At 47.7% G+C, this 19,657-nt stretch overlaps 1 protein-coding gene across 1 annotated transcript in view; it reads left to right on the forward strand.

Annotated features, from left to right (window-relative positions):
- The window catches only part of Shrm (shroom), a 104,848-nt gene that overhangs the window by 66,232 nt on the left and 18,959 nt on the right, over positions 1–19,657 (forward strand). Inside the window, exons 2-10 of the mRNA XM_089591873.1 lie at positions 4,616–4,951; positions 5,232–5,565; positions 5,647–5,895; positions 6,244–6,398; positions 6,477–7,277; positions 7,626–8,165; positions 8,249–8,435; positions 8,516–8,815; positions 8,901–9,241. Of these exons, the coding sequence (XP_089447999.1) occupies positions 4,650–4,951; positions 5,232–5,565; positions 5,647–5,895; positions 6,244–6,398; positions 6,477–7,277; positions 7,626–8,165; positions 8,249–8,435; positions 8,516–8,815; positions 8,901–9,241 (3,209 nt within the window). The 5' untranslated portion in view covers positions 4,616–4,649. The remainder of the gene's footprint in view (positions 1–4,615; positions 4,952–5,231; positions 5,566–5,646; positions 5,896–6,243; positions 6,399–6,476; positions 7,278–7,625; positions 8,166–8,248; positions 8,436–8,515; positions 8,816–8,900; positions 9,242–19,657) is intronic.

The following is a 19,657-nucleotide window of genomic DNA, read 5'->3' on the forward strand; positions in this document are numbered from 1 at the left end:
TTCTTCGGCCCAGAGCTGCGATGTGCTGTTTTTGTTGTTGAACATACGTGTGTGAAAACGTATAATATATACGTATGGGTGACGCTCGCGCGGGTTACGTGCATCTTCTCCCATGGATATGCGTTATTATGCATGCAGTCAACGAACTCACGCATCAGCGCCGAGTCTCCGCACAGCAGGTAGCAGCCGCAGCATTAATATGATGTAATCTCGCGAGCGAGCTTCTCCTCTTCTTCCACGACTTTGTGTGTACATGGGTACATGTATATATATATGGGGTGCAAAGACACTTTTCCATCTTTCGCACGTTTACGTTGCGAGATTTCGCGGTTTCGGAGAAGCTTTTACGCGTCCGACCAAAGAGTAATTTTTTTTTTTTTTTTCATTGGACACTTTTTTCTCTCTTTCGAGGTGATGAAATGAAGATAGCTGCTGCACGCGCGTCATTATTTTTTGAGTGCAAGTACATAATAGGACAGCGGATAAATACACACGTATATCGCGCCAGAGAGAGCGAATATTCGTTTAATTTGAAAGTTATGGCGTGTTTGCGGGCAAATGTACACATGTGTACGCGCGTTTACGTGCTTAATCGATGTAATCTTCACTTGAGTAATCGACGGTTATTACGTGTTATTTACATTCGCTTCGCACATGCATCCCCACATAAATATATATTCCATACTATACACTTGTAATCCATCCAGCTAATATTTGTCTTTCGACACCTTTGGAAAATAATTGAAAATTAAATTATCCCTCGTATGTTTTAACACGGATAACTTTAACGGAGTTCAAAGTTGCCGAATCGCGCGTAATCGGTTGTACATTAGAAGCAATTGCTTTCAACGTGCATCGACGTTTTTTTTTTTTCATTCTCTGTAAAAAAAAAAAAAAAAAAAAAAAAAAAAACAAGAACACTCCGACCCAAATAATAATCACTAAATTCACAGCCTCCTCTTAGGTAGGCAATTAAAACGCTCGACAAACATCTCAACTCCGTTCGCATGCGTACATACTTATATCTACACGCAGAGGTGATGTACACCCCATTTCTCAGCGCATTTGTTTAACTTGATCTCGATGATCGTCTACTAATGGCTTATGTACAAGTACACGTCAGATACTGCCAAGGTACAAAGGATATACCCTACTTCCGCGCTAAGAGTATAATATATATATATTTATATACTTGTAGCCCCTTTTTTACTTCAAAGTGGTATCATACAGATTAAGAGAACACCACCTCCGTAATGGGGCGTAATATATATCGGGCGCGATAAGCTACATAAACTCGCCACTAATTACCATTACCAACGAACGGACCTTTCAATTAAACTAGTGCTATCGACAAACTCTTCTGCGTATTACACCTACCCTATATATTTACGTGTGCAGGGGGTATAAATATTGCTTAGATGCATTATATTTTAGGCGAAGGATAAGTAAAAACTCCTCTTGGGACCCACAGGGCGTCCAGTACAACCTCGAGTATACGAGGCGCGACTGTGAACTTTTCACCCCGATCCGGCGCAAGAGACCGGAGATCCGCGAATACGAGGACGGGGGGGAGGGGCCCACTTTGCAACAACTCGGCTCCCTAACGAACCACCCAAGTGCGCGCTTTTGTCTCTACGTACGTAAATATATATGTATAGATGTGCAGTAGAAAACTAACGGAGTTAGTTTTGCTGGCGATCACACTCGATTCGCGAATAATCCCATTCGGGAAAACAAATGCGGATCCCGACATTCACATGTGCGCGCGTATGTGTATACATATATGTACGTCGGATCAAGATGGGAAAGCCGCTCCGCCTGTCTCTAATTAATAAAAGGCTCCCGCTGCTATTTACCGCTGCATCGCCCCCAGAGAGATCCCGCCTTTGACTTTGGCAGAAAAATCCAAAGCTCGGTCTTTCCCTTCTTTCTGACGCGAGACGATGTGTGTGTGTGTAAGTACTGTATATATACGGGATAAGGCGCAGCCATGCGGGAGCAAAAGAGAAAGAAAGAAATAAAGAGAGATACGTGAGAACGATACGGAAAACGCGCCGGAGGAAGAGGAGAATGAATACATATGTGTACACGTGCAGTATATGTATACGCATTCGCGCTATAGGCCTAATTACCGAGCTAACGCGTTCCACCGCGCTCTTTAAGTCGCATATTATACCTACACGTGTGTATATACATATATACAAACTCTTCTTCCACATGGTGGCCGCGGGGTGCCCGATACTCGTCTCCTCACAATATTGTATACATACAATACCAACGCGCGCGTCTCGGGGTTTACATATACCCATCCTGTATAAGCACAGTATAACATGTACCGTTGCACAATTGCACGGCCTTGCGAATTGCACGCATATCTCTACATCCCCGATGGTGCGGACAAGTGGTGCTGCTCCCGGCTCTAATGCGCCCCATTATTTCCCCAGCCCGCAAATCGCGGGGCTATAACACGGCCGATGTCGCCCAGCTGAGGCCTTTTCTGTTTTCCCTCGCGTATATGGTATGACGCAATCGCGCCCGCTATTTGGTCCTGCGGTTTTGCGGATCGCACCCGTTCTTCATACCTATACATATATTGCATAGTGACAGCGTACAAAGAGACAAGAGGACGACCGGTAATTTTGGATCGGAGCGATCGACATTGCGAGGAGAATATATACTTTTTTTACGGTCAACACGAGTGTGGGTACCAACATGTATAAGGCACATTTGCAATTTGTCTCCTTCACACGAGCGGGCGTATGTATATACGCGTAGGTACACACTCAGCAACAGGCGCGGGAGGTAAACGCTCTTTGGTCTCTCTCGCAGACGCGCAAAGGAGAGATGGCGCGATTAAGGGTCATCCACCCACCGCGGTAGGGGGAACGGCGCACCGAATCCCAAGGCGACGCGGGACTGTTGCGTAGGTACTTTTTTTTTTTTTCTATCTCCTCGTTGCCTCCATATGCGCTGTTTCCGCGTAGATCGCGCGCATCCGAGATCGGGAAAGCGGAATTTCGCAGTCCTGTCCGCTGCTCGCCTTTTTTTTCTCCCCCACGGTAAATACAGGCGCATCAGGGTTATACCAAGAGTCTACGTGTATACACTTATGTGCGGGAGCTTTGGGATTTATTTCGCGGAGGATGGCGAGCGAGCTTGCGTGTCTTGTGTGTGGGGGGATAGTTTTCCATCCGACGTGAATTTGTGGGCAAGAAAGTGTTCCCGGATCCGGTCGACTCGAGCGGATTTATGCATACATCACGAGAGGGAGAAACATTAGTTCGGGATGAGAGCGCGAATGAAGGTCAGAACCGGCCCACAGAGACGCCAGCCTCGTTTGCATGATTTCCCCATTAATCCGTATTTTTGACACTCTCCAGAAGCGGAGATTAGAGAGAGTTCGTCGAGTGTGGCTGGGCCATTTGGGTAAATTTTACGAAATAAAATGCAGCCGGAACACACGACCGCGAAACGATTTAGAGAACCAGCCTGTTTAAGGATGATGTTGTTTTCCCGGGCTATGCCGAAAGAGGAAAGAAGAAAAAAAGGAGCCACAACAGCTCGCTGTATACATGTACTCCATGTATGATTACTCCGAGAGCTAGTACATGTAGGTACATATATAATATGTACGTGCACACAAGTGGGTAAAGGCGTGCGAGCGAATTCGTCCTTGTTACCTCGCGCGCGCTTACTTAAAACTTACACACGGGTACACCTATGTATACTCACTTGGTGAATTGCTGCTGCTGGCCCCTTTACGAATAACCGATTTACCGTACGAAAACGGAACCGACGTAATGGGCCCGGTCCTCCTCGTCGCCGTCGTCATCGCTCGGGCCACCTTTGCTTCCTCTTGCGCTCCTCCTCTTCTCCGATTATTTTTATTTTTATTTTCCTCCTCGCGCTCGCGGTTGTGTCGTTCGTAAATCGGTCGACGAGTGTGAGTTGTCGTGCCTCAAGAGCATCCAGGACTCTTTTTTTTTTTTTTTTTTTTTCTCGCAGCTCGGGTGATTTGCTACGACGGCTCGTCCAAGTATCAGAGGGTATAATATATGTTACGTTTGAGGTGGTACTGGAGGTGCTTACGTTTTTTGGACCATTTGGAGTGTTTTTCTTTCCTCTCCAAATTTTAATCAATAATCGACAAGATGGTATTTTTTTGATTACCATTGCTCGTCTATGTAGATCACGAGATGCACTGTACATACACATGTGTGCGTACACAGACAGACACATTGGTCAACGTGCAGTTGAGAAGGAGTGTTTATTTCGTACCACTCTATACGAGTCCCCCACCGACGTTCTCTCAGGAAAACCCACACGACTTGTCGAACAAGCCACTTTTCTCGCGTCTCAAAATCATAATAGAGGACCTCGACGACGACTACAACAACGTGGCCAACAACAAACTCGTTAGTCTCTCTTTCTCTCTTTCTATCCGAGCCAGGATCGTCCGGTACGCGCATAAATTCAATAAAACTCGCGCGCTCCCACAAACAGTTGACCCACATGTACGAGCGTTTACGTCCGAAATGAAAAAAAAAAAAAAAAAAAAAAAAAATTGTAGTATGTATGGCTTTGTAGCGTGCTAAAACTGCTCTTTGGCTTACAGGTGTTTCCCGGATGGCGGGGAGGTCGGTCGCAAGATGACGACGGAACTGCAGCCGTCGCCGCCAGGTTATCGCACAGCCCCAGGGCAGGATGACTGCCCGGCAAAGCTGTACCACCACCGCGGCCATCACCTCAATTACATCAGCAGCAGCAGCAGTAGCAGCAGTAGCACTAGCAGCAACGGCAGCAACAGCAGGGCATCGCCCGAGCGACCCGACAAGACGCAGATTGTCGCTGCCCCGGAGACTATTATTACCCCGACGAGCGTCGTCATCGACGCCTACGGCGAACAGGGATACTGCAAGAAGAAAGCTTCGGGGTACAAGAATGACAGTGGGTAAGCGAAGCCTTTCAAGTATACGCTTCACTGGTTATTCATGATCAATTTTGGTTTTTACACGTGGCATCTCGCACTTTTCGAACAATAGTTAAAAATGAGCATCACATTAAAAACTAACGGGGTCAAGGGCCATTTCAATTGACAGAAGCTATGGTGTATAACTTTAATTTTATAATCAATCAATGAAACAAAAGTAGCTCTATTTTTTTGCAAAATGTCGATCGTAACCTTTGCAACAGAAAGAATAATAATAACAATGATAATATTCATAATGCAGGTACAGCGAGAGCCTGGGTTTCGAAAGCTTCAGTCTGGCGCTCAGCGAGAGGGACGCGGCCTCGCCGCCGCCCACGCCACCGGTGCGGGACGCCTCGAGCCTCAAGGCGGTCTGTTACGGACCCGGACACGAGAAGTACCCATCCTGGCCCACGGCTCCCGAGTGCCGTTACGCGAACGGTGGTAACGAGGACGACGAGGGCTCGGCGGTAGCCCAGGCGGGCGGCTCCCACCGATCCAAGTCCTGGACCGACCACACGAACTACCCCAAGGAGAAGCCCGCCCAGTACACGAGACCCCACAACAAGAGGCCTAACGCTACCTTCACGCAACAGGTTGGTTTATTCTGGGGCCATTTTTTCCCATCGCTACTGCCGGACGGGGCAAATTAATTACCGTCCCGTTTCTCGTAACAGCTGAAAACGGTCATGGAGCGGTGCGAGAAGATACCGGCCGAGGCGTTCGAGTCGCGGGGCCGTAGCAGCAGCATCAGCGAGAAGGAGCAGCAGCCAACGCGGCTGTGGCCAAGCGTGGACCGCGAGGGCAAGGCGCTGGGCGACGCCGAGTACGTCGTGCCGTCGCCGCCCGAGCGGGAATCCCTCCAGGCCAAGACCCTCAGTCCCGCGGATCTCGAGGCTTACGTAAGGAGTTACCAGGATCCGCAAGTCTCCCATCAGGTGGGGATCAACATACGTATATGTGTGTAATCGTGTCGAATTTTGCGCGTTTATTTTGTGGTCAAGGGCGCGAGGTGAAAAAACATACCCAAGATGGGCACAAAAAGTATAGTACAATAGAAAAAAACATAACTCACCCTAGAAGATGTAGCTGCGTACATGAGTGTACATATGCACATCGGCCGGTGATGATAAGTTATTTGTTGAACCTGAAAAGATAATTAAAAAACATTACAACTCGCTCGTTTGGAGAAAAAAAAAAAGAGTTTGATGGAATAAAAAAAATGAAGATGAGGAAACGAGTGTGTAATGTGTTTTGGTGTGTATATTTTGCAGGTCGAACTGTATGGCGAGAACGATCTGACGCAAACTGGACTGGAGGAGTACACGACGGTCCAGCACTCCCAGCAGGCAAGTTACGCCCAGTCGGAGGGTTACCACAGCTACGTTTCTAGCGTGGATTCGACGACCACCACCCCATTTTTGGACAGGTGAGAAAAAAACAATTTAATGATACATCATCATCACTTTGTTTTTTTATTTACTTAATGGTAATTTTCATCCAACAGATTGCGAAGGGACAGCGAGGCCGTGGCCCAGAGGCCGTTGACCTCGTGGGAGGATGGCTCCTCGCGGGAGGGCCGCGACAGCGTAGTGACGACCTCGAGTGGGAGCGCCTCGAGCAGCGAGACCCTCAAGTGGCATGGCTCCATGTCCGACGTGAGCGTGTCGAGCGGCATGCCAGCCTCGAGGTCGTCGGGCATGACTCAGGATCGCTGGCATCACGGCTCGATGTCCGACATAAGCAGCATCAACGGGGGCGCGTGTCCCCAGATCATGGCCAACAATGGCAGTGGCATCAAGTCCGGCGTCGACGAGAACGACAAGTGGCACGCGGCGGACTCTATGATCGACGATCACCACCATCACAGCCACACCAAGAGCAACAACAGACTGAGCAGGGACAGCTGGCAGGTTTCGATGAACGACCGGAACAAGGAGCTGGCCAACGTCGCCGCCGACGACGAGAAATCGGCGCCCTGGGACCAGCAGCAACAGGGCAACCACTCGTTGTCCAAGAGCTACCACTCGGTGGCCGACAGGTCGAGCCTCATCGTCGATCAGACGGTGCAGGCCAACGACTGGGAGAACTCGATCCACAGCTCCATGTCCGACGTCAGCCAGACGACCAACGGCAGTTCACCCGGGGCACCGACCAGCAAGCAACTGATAGCCCACAGTGCCAGGGTTCAGACACCGCAGAGGCACCACTCGGAGAGCGTCCTGTATCTGGACAGGGAGCGCAGCCAGAGGAAGCTCTATCCCGTGAGCACCACCAAGCTGGATGAGAACAGCCATTCCGTCCCGAGGTACTTGACGAGTGGAATTAACATCTTTGGTGTCCCGGGAACTGTGATGGAATTCACTTTCTCGGTTATCACGCGAGAGTATAGAATAAGCTTATCGAGGATTGTCGTATCTTATACTTGTAACAGAGCTTATCAGCGAACAAGCATGTTTTATAGATGGCCTGGCTGATGCGATATAAACTCCTCGATTGCAAGAGGCGCGGAATCGCGTTAACTTTCGACGAATACATATACATCCACGCTTTTATTTCGTATCATTTATATAGTTTCCGCGTTTTCAAAACATCCACTTTTGAACAAAGATAAGCTGTGCGGAATCTCGAACATTACGAACACTCGTAATTCTAGATCACCGGCATCGGGGACGGTCCAGCCGACGGTGGCCGAGCGCATAAGCGAGCTGGAGAAGCAGCAACAGCAGTACCAGATGCGCTACACGTACCTCGACCCGGAGAAGCGCCACCGGGTCTCCGACCCCACGCTCAAGGCTATCCAAAAGAAGGCCCTGCTCTCGTTCTACGAGCGCCACCACCAGGCCTCCTGGCGTTCGGAGCCCCACCTGATCCAGCAGCAGGGCCAGCGCCACAGCCCTCCACCCCAGCCGCCACCCAGACCCAGGCCCGCGTCTTCGAGGAGAGCCTCGAGCGCCTCGGACTACGCGAGCGGGGTCTGGCGCGAGAAGAACACCGGGACGACCAAGTCACCACCAACCGGCAGCCCAACCAGCCCTTCTGGACCCACCTCGGACACATCCCTCACGCCCAGACATCAGCACAGCAATAGCTGCGGCAGCCTCTCGACGGACCTACTGGGCCCCGTGATCATCGGCCCGGCCATATCGATCGACGACTGGGTGCCCGAGCGACCGCCCAAAAAGCCCCATCTGAGGTGAGTACACCGCCAATGTACATACATCCCTCATGACCGAAATGGAAACAAGTACAAATGGGTTGTGCCCGTCGTTTCGTTAGGCACGCCTACAGCGACAGACTACCGAGTCCGGATCTACCGCCACCGTCCCCACCCAACGTCACGGACGTCGAGGTGCAATGCTTTGACGACCCGCTGCCACCACCCCCGCCGGAGCTGTCCCAAGTCTGTTCCACGGAATCGAGGCTCCCGTCGCCCGAGAACCCGCACCACGATGAACCGATCAAGGTAAGATACGACCCCATTAACTCAATTTTCACCCAATGGGATAGAGAAGATGATTAAAAATGGGCTCCCTTTTCTTTCAGGAGAGAAACTCCAGCTCGAGGCGGTCCTCGCGCAAGAAGGTGCCGGTGGAGGCGCCCCCGCTGAGTAGTCCGACCAAAGCCACCGTCGAGCCGATGGAGAACGGCTTCGGGTCGAGCAACCGGTCCAGCGGGCGCTACTCATCGGCCCGGAAGATCCTCATGAACGAGAAGATAGCCGCGATGCGGAGATCCTCGGACGAGCGGCTGCCCGACCTCGTGGCCCAAAAGTACAACGACTCCGGGAACCAGAGGCCGGCGCCCCAGGTGCCCGTCACCTCCAACGGCAGCTCCCCTCGCGACGTGAGTACCTCGTATGGTAGCTCATTGAAGCGCCCATCGTGTGCACACGCTAACGGTTGACGGAAACGGGTGACGTGTGTTGCAGATCGTACAGGCAGAACCAAAGATCAAGAGGCAGGACTCGTTCGGGCCGGAGGGGGCCAAGTCCCAGCAGCCGGCTTGGACGCTGGATTGTTCGAGCCGGCAGAAGCCCCGGCCGCAAGTTCCCAACGGGGTCGCGTCGGCTCAGCTCGGGACCAAGAGCTCCGCGAGGGGCGGCCTCTTTGCCAGCAAGTATCACCAGCAGCGCAACTACTTGGCTCTGCCGCCCAAGTACGCGGAGGCGCCGGTCCTCGAGGACTCCCCGCCACCGCTCGCCCCGAGGAAAAAGCTGTCCCCGCCGCCCAGGCCTGCCCCGCTCCACTCGGCCGCTGTTGTCCATCAGGGGTGAGTGGCATGTTTATTTTCGAACCGACGCTTACGAGTGGCTTGTACGTGGAACTGTACTTGATAACACGCAGAGTCGAGGCTTATGGTTTTTCGAGTGGATTTTACCAACGAGGCGCGGGTGGCTTTTATTTTCGACAATGGTATTAGAAAGTATCGTCATTGGCCGAAAAAAAGGAAGCACAAAAGTGTGAGATTGTCCGTCGCAAGGAGAAAGTATACATCCTCGTGAGATGTATACCACCTATCGCGGTCGATAACGCATAACCATATACACACGATATATCACGTCTCTCCTTTGGTTTCCGTAATCTGTCTGTCGAATGGAAAATCTCACAAACGCCAATTACATATACTTTTTTTTTTTCATTTCCCTATACTTACTTCGGGAGCACAAACACGCGCCTCTAAGCGGTGTGGAGTGAAATTAAACAATCGCACGCGCCGAGATGGCCTGGATTCCTCGGGTGATGCGTTGGCGTGCGAGCCAACGATATCGATCTCGCTCGCAGCTTCTCCTTTCGTTTTTCACGCTTCAATCGGACCGCGCCTTTTTTTTCTTCTTCTTCCTCGCTCGATGATCGCTCGGTCTTTTTTGACAGGTGCTTATAAACACACATGTACGAAGAATCGTGAAAAATTATTTCTCACCGTGGGACCTTTGCTGCTAAATTGAAAATTCATTTTTGACGTTACCCGCGCGAGAGATTATATTATGTATATACCCCCGGCATCAATCATCACGGGATCCGGTACGGTGCCATTCATCAGATATAAAACTCATCGCGCATTTATCTCCGATGCCAGAGTCCGATTTGGATGGCCAATAATGCCGATCGAAGGAAAAAAAAAAAAAAAAAAAAAGTTATACCCAAACAGTAACTACGGACCGACACTACTGCTTAGAGCATCAAATCGTGTACGAAAAACCACTCGTCCGACCTCGTAATCCATAAAATCGTTCACAAACTACTCAACGCAACGAGGTAAAAGCAACACACTCGCGCGCGCGAGCCTATCATCATCATCATCATCATCATCATCCAAACGTGTTAGGAGGAGCAATTCTCATCCGGTTGCACACATAACGAATGAATAGTTGTAATGCCGAAGGATGAATTATGCATACACACACACACACACGCATGGATCTCGGAGAGATCGCGGGCATGTATATATTATGCCTTGGTCTCGAAATCGCGCTCTTCTTCTCTCTTGGCGCGGCTATCGCGTTAGGTAAAAAAATGTATGTTTGTTTGTATACATGTACGGAGCAACTCTGTGTTTGTTGCACTCGCGTTAGCACGGGTATGGGTCGCACGTTCTCCTTTCCTGTGTACTTGCATATTATTGTACATCGAGGTGACACCAAAGTAGGAGGGAGGTATGGAGAGCCACTTTTTTTTTCTCTATAAATTACGAGAGATGGCAATTGTGTGTACTCTATACGAGTATACGACTGTAACCTTCGATACTCACGCGCGAGATGATCTTTTTTTTTTCACATGCGGGGATGTATAATTATACAGCTCTAATAAAAGAAATATGTATAGTTTCAGAGTAACGATTTAGAGCCGCGTTATAATTTTCATCAATCATCGCTCGCGAGGAGCAGTTCAGTTTTTTTCAGAGCTATTGTTTTTCAAAGCAATTGCCAATGGACACTTGTACCAATACACTTGCGAACCGAGACAGATTATAGGCTTGGCCCATTACGAGACAATCGGTATACGTAACCTACGCTTCACCGAGAGATACCGATTTTTTCGTCCGGTCGCTTCGACGAGTTGGCGAGACGCGTAAAGGTTTAAAAAGAAATTGGCTGAGAGCAAAGAGTCAACGCGAGAACGACAGAAAGAGAGACTCGCTCGTCACTAAGGAAGACATAAAATCAGCACTGGAGGAAGCGGTCGATCGGGGTGAAAAAAGAAAAAAAAAAAAAAAAAAAAAACAAATAAAAAAAGCGCAGAGCGCCGTCACTTAAAAGACCCCACCAGTTTGGCTAACTTGAAACAAGAGAGAGAGAGAAAAAAAAGAAGAAAGAAATCACTTAGAGAGAAAGAGGAGCGGTATATGTATGGAGAGGAGGAGAGCCATGTATAATAATTGCAAGGTTCGACTGGTTTTTGCATCGCTCGCGTATAGGTATATAGATGGAGGGAGAAGAAGAAGAGGTCTATACAATACATGTATATAGACAGGATGCTACGCATATATATAATAAACACAAGAAGAAGGTGCGCTCAGGTCTCCGGGCTGCCGATCTCCACGGGTCGATAAATTTCTTTTCACCTTTTCTTTTGTTTCCTCCGTGCTCTGATTGGGCGGGAGTTGGCCGCCCTCTCTCTCTCTCTCTCTCTGCTCTTAATCCAAGCACCCATACACCCAATAAAGGCTCGTAGAATAACACGCATACACTATTTATACATTATACATGTACAGCGCGACCGGTTGAACGTCTCCTCGGACGCGTGCTCCTATCATCGCCATGGTCGGTCTTTTTTACAACCTTTCCATCATCATCACCATCGGTAGCGGGTCAGATCGAAAAAGTAAGTGAGCGGCAGACGGAAATCAATCAGATCTCCAATACCCCTATACACTTATAGGTAATAATAACAATAATAGTAATATAGAGATCTCTCCTATGGATACTATTAATATTATTATTTCATCGGCGGCGAGAACTCGCGCGCCGATCGATCAAATCGAGCTCAACGAAAAAAAGTGAACCCCATCATCGTGCCGATTAGTCTTTCGGCGCTCAGATATACGTAACATATTGTATACACGTGTAGATAGAAAAAAACACGTACCACCTATACACCCACTTGGTCTCGGCTCGATAAGCTTGCCTGCTCTCTCTCTCTCTCTCTTTGCTCTGTAGCTTGTGTACTCCTCGCGTGACCTTCCCAAAGGAAGAGTCACAGTAATTTCGCCTCCCCTCCTCCCTGGTGTAACGGTACACCATCCGCAACATCCTCTGCCCCGCGCGGAAGTACAAGGACCCGAGCAACGTCGTCGAGCGTTAAGTTGTCTGTTATGTACATATACGTACCTATACCCGTGAAAATCGTCGCTCCAGTTTCTCTCGTTTCCTCCGTGTACCTCTGCACGTTCTCGTCCTTCCGCTCCGCTGGACATCTTGATAACTGCATATACATAGTGCCCAATGGAGATGCATCGCGATCGACCTTTAGCTCCGATGACCTCGCGTTTCCGGACGCTCTTCCCATACCATTTGCGATCCTTAAGAGCAGTAAGTAGATCACCCCCCCCCCTCCTGCATGTATCTACATGTATGTAATGTGCACTTGTCACGCGGATGTACAGGGTTATAGAATTACACAGTGTGCGTCCGAGGAGCAAACGTCCTCGGACATGCTCCGCGGCGGCGGAAGAAAAGGAACAACGCAAGAGCCAAGGCAAACCGTAATGTGCCGAGGACGCGTTTTCTTCTTCGTTGCTTGTATACACAATATAACTGCATGTACTCTCGTCTAACGCGATAAAGAATAATTTCGCGAGAGAGAAACCGAGCGCTGACTGGCTTCTTGTGTTTCCTCTCCTCGAGGAGGGCAGTGTATACACGTCTCATCTTCCGTCGGCTTGTCTCTTTATGCGGGTATATATTTATATACTTATCTGCCTTTTCTTCTTCGTATGCCGCGAAAAACTCGTTTGTAGAGCACTTGGACGGACGGGACGCAACCGCAACCTCGACGATAACCACGACGCACGACTCGCCCTGTTTATATATACACCTACTGTGCATATAGACGTCAGAGGCTTGATTGCTCTTTACGAGCTCGGATTTGGACACATATGTACGTCGACGAAGAATCCGCTAAAAAAGCTCGGATGGTTGGTATTAGACGCGTATAGGGTAATGTCTCAAGGATTGGAGAGCAGCAAGCAGCGGATATAGTTATTGGAGGCTACGTATTTACAAGTGGTGGGTTGTGTGATAAAGCTTTACGAGCTTGGCTTATAAAGTTTCGTTATTATACTGGAAAGCACGAGAAATATAAAAAAAAAAGAATCCGTCGACTCGTGCACCGGCTGTATCGAGTTTTCATTCGGTAAAAAATGACTGTGGAAGGTATGTCGCATTGGCGTTTATCCCAACACGTATACTCTGCAGATTTGACTGGAATAAAAATTCATTTATTCTCCGTCCCGAAAGTGTTCCACATTGGAGTTGGAGGGACTTCCGAAATAACGACAACTCGTAAAAAGCTCGATTGAATAATCCTGAAAATCGTAAAAAAAACGTCCTACCGCGAGCGTGGGGTGAATATAATGCTATTTTTACGTGCACCCACGTACATGTACGTGTAGCAACCCAGTCACCGTCACGTACATACAGTATAGAGAGAAGTGAGGTGCAGCAGCACGTACTTGCATTGTATAGGTGTACACGTACTTTGTTGTCCGCCGGAGCGGAAGAAGGAAAATGTGAAATTGCCCCTTGCGATGCTTATCTTTTTTGTCCCTCTCTCTCTCTCTCTCTCTCTTTGTCGGTGCACACGCAGTACCTAGGTTTGCCGTACATACGGTCAATTTTTTCGCACGGAAGGGCGGGAGGGGATTTCGCAACGCGAAACATCAAAGAGCCGGATTTTCGATTTTTCGCTCTCTGCCCCGGACAAAGATTTCGGGCTGGCGACTCGGCTGTTTTTTTGTTTTTATCTTGTGTTTATTTACGACAGCTTGGCTTTTGAGGAGTGGCTCGGGCTTTGGTGAGATGAGCAGCGCGATAGACTGGATTTTCGAGTGCACCTTTAATTGCACGATGAGTTGGCTGTCTAAGCCCCCTTGGACACGTAGCGTCAAAAATAAACGGGGAAAAGATTTTCGCGATAGCATTGAAAAGTGACGCGGTCAAAGATCGCGGGGTTTTTGGAGCTTCGATTGAATTTGACAAGGGATAGGTGAAAGACATGTTTGGAAACCGACGAAAGAACCGTAAATTTTTTTATTTTTTTTTTATTTTCTTACAACCTTGTAAATCTTGGGTAAAGTATTTTATCGCGGAGTTTTAGTTGACAGGCGGCGCGGCTTCGTATTGACACAGCTTATACGAGACGAATCACGATAACAACTTGGAAAAAGTCGAACGAAATTTTTTTTTTTTTTTTTTGTTAAGCTTCTGGAATTTCGAGTGACGATGTTTTTTCAAGAAACACGCCCGATGTACAGAAATCGGAGTGTTATTATTCGGCACACATGACGCGAGCAAAGAAGTATTTTCGACTGTTTGCCAAGTGTCCACAGTAATTATCATAACCAGTAGCTACCGGCGGGATACGAGCGTTTTAAACAAAAAAACGAGTACTTTATGCACTCGTCATCGTTGCGGTCGACCAAAAAATGTTTTTTAATGCAAAAAAAATCCAAAGTAGATCCGAGGATCGGAGCTAGAATTTCCTCGCGCTCTAAATAAGTACGGCGTACGAGCGCATAAACATTTTGTATTTACACGCAAGTGGGGAAAAAAAAAAAAAAAAAAAAAAAAAAAAAAAAAAAGGTTTGGTCTGAAATTGCGTCTTACATATCCCATTTTGAGGAAAATCTGCTTTCAAGGACGTTCCCCGACTCGGTCGAAACCACGCGAGCACATTAGCGGTGAAAGAAGCCACTTTGAATAAATCGCCTCTCTCGTGCGTGTTTCTCGACGCGTTTTCCGAAATTTCACTCTTGGACGGTTTTACAACGACGAGCCGCGGCGTCGTATTTTTTTATTCGCCTCTACGCAAAGTACAGCTAGAAATCGGAAAAACCCGCGATATAAGCTCGAAAAAAAAAGTGTTTAAGGACACACGCGTGTACGACGCAACGATGCCAAATAAAGAGCGTATATTGTAATGATGACACAAACCGGACTCGCACGAAGGATCCGGAAGATTGGGGGGGGGGAGGTCAGGAGAAAAATAGAGGCACTCGCAAGGTTACCCAAAAACAGCGGAACTACAGCGATATGCCCACCTACGTATATATAACACGTATACAGACTTATACTCTCTAAATATAATTTTCGAAGCTCCCGCTGGTTCCCTCTACTGTCCCGTGCATGGTGGTAACGGTAATGCAGCTCGCTATAGGAAAGGGGAGGAGAGGAAAAAAAAAAGAGAGACGCAGAAAGAAGAGAAGAGGGAGATAATAACGCCGTATACAATTTACCGGCCTCGCGACCACAAAAGAGAAGAGACACGGTGGAAGCGAGGAGGAGGAGGCCGATAAAGGTACCGTAGCGGGCGAGACGGTCCTTAAACTCGTGTCCGGTGACGTGAGCGAACCAAGTTACTCCGCTCTTTTCTCTCTCTCTCTCTCTCTCTCTCTCTCTCTCTCTCTCTCTCTCTTGGGTTGACTTTTTTCTTCTTCTTTTCGACCACAAGCGTGTGTGCATAATGTCACTGTCACGTCTCTCTTTCTTTTTATCTCTGAAAACTTGACTTTTCGGTCTTTTGTCTGCCGAGCCGCCCGCTTCATGTGGGTGAAGGATAGACGCTACTGTTATACCCGTTTGTCAACTTTCATGTAACGCGTCATCGTCCGCAAGTGTGAGCATATTTGTATCATCATAATTATGTCTCACGTCTATACGAACTGTATATATATTTGTATATATACATAACACGTCAGAGGCAGAATTCCTCCATTGCGCAATGCTTCATCATCATCCGTATAAGATTCGTATTTAGTCGATCTATCAATGACTGATCCTGCACGGTACACTTGAAATGTAGCACAAGATCGAATTGTAACACGTATCGCGTGACGATTAATCTGCGGGTCTTATCCCCCATTTTTTTTTTTTTTTTTTTTTTTTTTTTGTTCTTTTCAAAAGGCACGCAAATGCGGGTGATAGCCAATCGATCGGGTAACAACAAAAATACAAATCTCCAAGTAGATACTTATTATCGGTTCAGCAAAAATGGTACATCCGCGTGAAAAAATACAATGTGCCTACCCCTACAACCCTATACCGCTTTGGGTTGTCGAAACAACCTTTGCGCGAAAAATCCCCATCAAGAGCGTACTTTTAAAGAGTACAAGTAGTCGCCGCAAGCGAGCAGCCATTAGAAAAGCATATCAGGCGAAATGTGTCACTTTTCCTCTAGTTTCCAGCAGCTCGGTTTTTACGCGCAAACAGGCAGCTCGGCGTGCATACATTATAAACGTGCGATACGCGAAATGAAAAAGCTCAGCGCGGTTTTCCGAGGCGGGAGGAGCGAGCCGCAAAAGGCGCGAGATTTTCTCTTTGAGCGCGGGGTGGCATCTCTCTCTCTCTCTCTTGAGTTTAGAAAACTCGTTCGTTCGTACGTTATATTATACATTTTATCCGTACGTATCGCGGTTTGCCTTCCTTTGCGTTACTTTTATACTTGTACAGTGTACCGCTCGTTCGCGGTTACATCGACGCCGATTCGCGATGGACTGTGTTTGCGTCGTCTACAGGTATAATGTGTGTGTGTGTGTGTGTGTACCAACTTGCTCTCGATTTGCCTGCGCGTCTGTGTGTTTGTTTCGGCGAAAATTTTATCGTTTGTAATATATCTTGATGTGTACTCGGTCTCGGCACTTCTGCCGCTGCTGCCGAGGCCAAGTCAGATGTTATCCGCAGCCATACGCGAGACATTCAATGTAAATTTCATTTCAACGTTATTTGCTAATGGATTCACCCTATATGAGGCTTTTTTTTTCTTTTCTTTTTCTTTTTTCGGCTCACTTAATTAGGTATCATAGGATAATTGATAACCACGTGGATGGGTAGGCAACGAGCTCATACTTATGTTTTACCATGGTTTTTAGTGGCTGAAAAATCATCGACCTACTTGGAGTTCACGCTTCAAACGAACAGAATGGCTTTACTTAAAGTTTGTTTATTGCGTCGGTAGTTTTTTCATGTATCATTCGATGCATAAGTAATATTGCTCGAATAAAGGAAAAGAAAATCACCAGATCGAGTCGAGAGTACGTATATCCGCGCTCTCCGTGACAAAGATGTCATGCTCTGTGTGCAAAGAGAGAAAAAAGGAGAGTATATCTTTTACCTATAGGTGCGCTACGGGCTATCGCTACGTGTATCCGTGTGTACGAGCCACGCATGCGGAATACGTATCGCAAAAAAGACGGCAAACAAGGGAGATGTACTTGTATGCACCGCGCGCGCTTACGTGAAACTGGAGTGCACGTAAGTATTTTAGCTGCGCACGTAACCCGGAGAAAAGGGAACGAAGCCCACGTGATGAAGATTGAGATCTCTTTGGGATCTTGAAACGACGTGTCGCAAAAAGTGACATTTTTTTAGGCTTTCCTCGCGATTTCGTTTTACTTGGGTCGTATAAGAGAATTTCTGAAATTTTTATACATTTTATCACTTTCTCGTAGAGAGACCGTCCATCAAGCTGCTGGGCTAGAGTTACTAAAAATAATAGTGCACTCGTATCCTTCCACCAAAGTCATGCATATTCTCATTCGATTTGACGTAAATGCAGAATTGAAAAAAAAAAACAAGCTGATAAAAATTTTTCCCCCAACTCTCCGTACTTGTACATCTTCGGAGCTGTCAAAAACACACATACCTTACATACACAGGGGTCGTACTTTTTTTTGTACACGGTAATCCACTCTCACTGGTTGGACATCATCAAACTGCGTTTTTTTTCTCTTTCTCCCATTTGTCCCATAAAAATATACGACAGATCCCGACGATGCAGGTACGCACACACAACAACGCCGACCTGTCGCGCCGATCATCACTGGAATGCTTATCAGTCTTGTGGCAGTGTCGCTTTGACGCTAGACTGAACACTTCATCGGGTATCGGTGTACGCCCTTCTTCCCTCTGATGATTTTCCCGGTCCCCCCGACAGTTTTTATACGTACACGTGGAGTTCCAGAAAAGAAGCATCATCCGGGAAAAAGAAAAATCGGCTTCCCTGCATACTGCTGGTTCATTTTCCAATAAATCGATAGCGCGCGCCTTGTAATTATAATATCTGGGCAACGCGTGTCGAGAGCCATCCCTCGCTGCACGGCAAATAAGATCAGGAGGGGGGAAAGGGTTGATGCACTTCTTCCTAGTCTCGAGCAAATTACAATGTCATTAGGGCGCTTAATGTCACGTTAGGTGTCAATGGAGAGCCGGTAATCTTCTAGCTAAATCGACTCGTCCACCGTTCGCGCTTTAAACACGCGCTCCTCTCCTTCCAGCATCGTTTAACCAGCCCATAACTACCCCCCCCCCTCGCCCCTCATTTCGCTCCCTTTTCCTTCGTTCATACGCGCGCACCTTCCGTCCTTTCTTTGCCGCTGCACCGACTCTCCCTGCGCTCGTTTGCTCGGTGGCGGTTTTACGGCTGCCAGGGGGTAGGTACTGGCGATCGATACATCCATGTTGATTGGTACGTGAAAATGAACTGCGTCTCTTTGTGAAAAAAAAAAAAGGAGGAAACGAACAAAGCGGGACGAGTATTTGCATAGATAGATGCCAGTGGGATGATGCAGGTCGCGATTTCTTTCTCACAACGGTTCGTTCCTCGAGTACACTCACTTAATGTATGCCTACACACGAGTTTTCATTGTTATGAGGTTGTTTATATTATCACATTGACGATTCGATGACTCTATTTGCCACGTGAATCACGATCGAGTCGAGGCAATCATCCGCTTCATTTTAAAAAATAATAATAAAATATACAAGATTTTTTACCCCCCAGCTATTTTGTTTTTTTAATGAAGTAATAATAATAATAATAATAATAATAATAATAATAATAAAAAAAAGGTTTAGGATCGACGCGAGTCCGTGACCTCTCCATCTCATAAAAACTCGCGTGAACAGTGTACAACACCGCCCATTGTGCCCCTTCCCTCCACTCGAGCCCGTATAATATACCTATACACAGACTAGAGCTCCCCACATGTAGGGCCAGCGAGCTCATTGCACTTCTATAAGGTTTTTTTATGCCTCCCACCCGCGCACACCACATCATCACCGTCTCTCTCTCTCTCTCCCTCGTTCGTCCGTCCGCCTGTGTGTGTACTCCAGAAAATGTATATATACATATACCCACGTGCACGTACACGTACACAGGCGCACGACGCCGCAACAACGCGAACGAGAGAAAGAGCGCCCCGGAGCAGTAACATCCGAACGCTCGCGGCCGAACGTCGCTCCTCCACCGCTCGCTCGCTTGCCGCGTACATATACGTACACGTATAATAATACGCGGGGCTTCTTTTCCTATCATTCAACTTACTTTTGCGTGTTTTTTTCCAACAAAACAAAAAAAACGTACCGGCGTCGAGCAAAAAGTTTGATTATTTTTTATTTTGTGATGAAAATAAAAAAAAAAACAAAGGGGGCGTGAACTGTGCGCGAGTGACGTTAGAGACATGTGCAGGCTA

This window comes from Copidosoma floridanum, unplaced genomic scaffold, assembly GCF_036245765.1.
Source record: "Copidosoma floridanum isolate Cflo_tuat_1 unplaced genomic scaffold, Cflo_Japanese_pri ptg000014l, whole genome shotgun sequence".
NCBI classification, from domain to species: Eukaryota; Metazoa; Arthropoda; class Insecta; order Hymenoptera; family Encyrtidae; genus Copidosoma; species Copidosoma floridanum.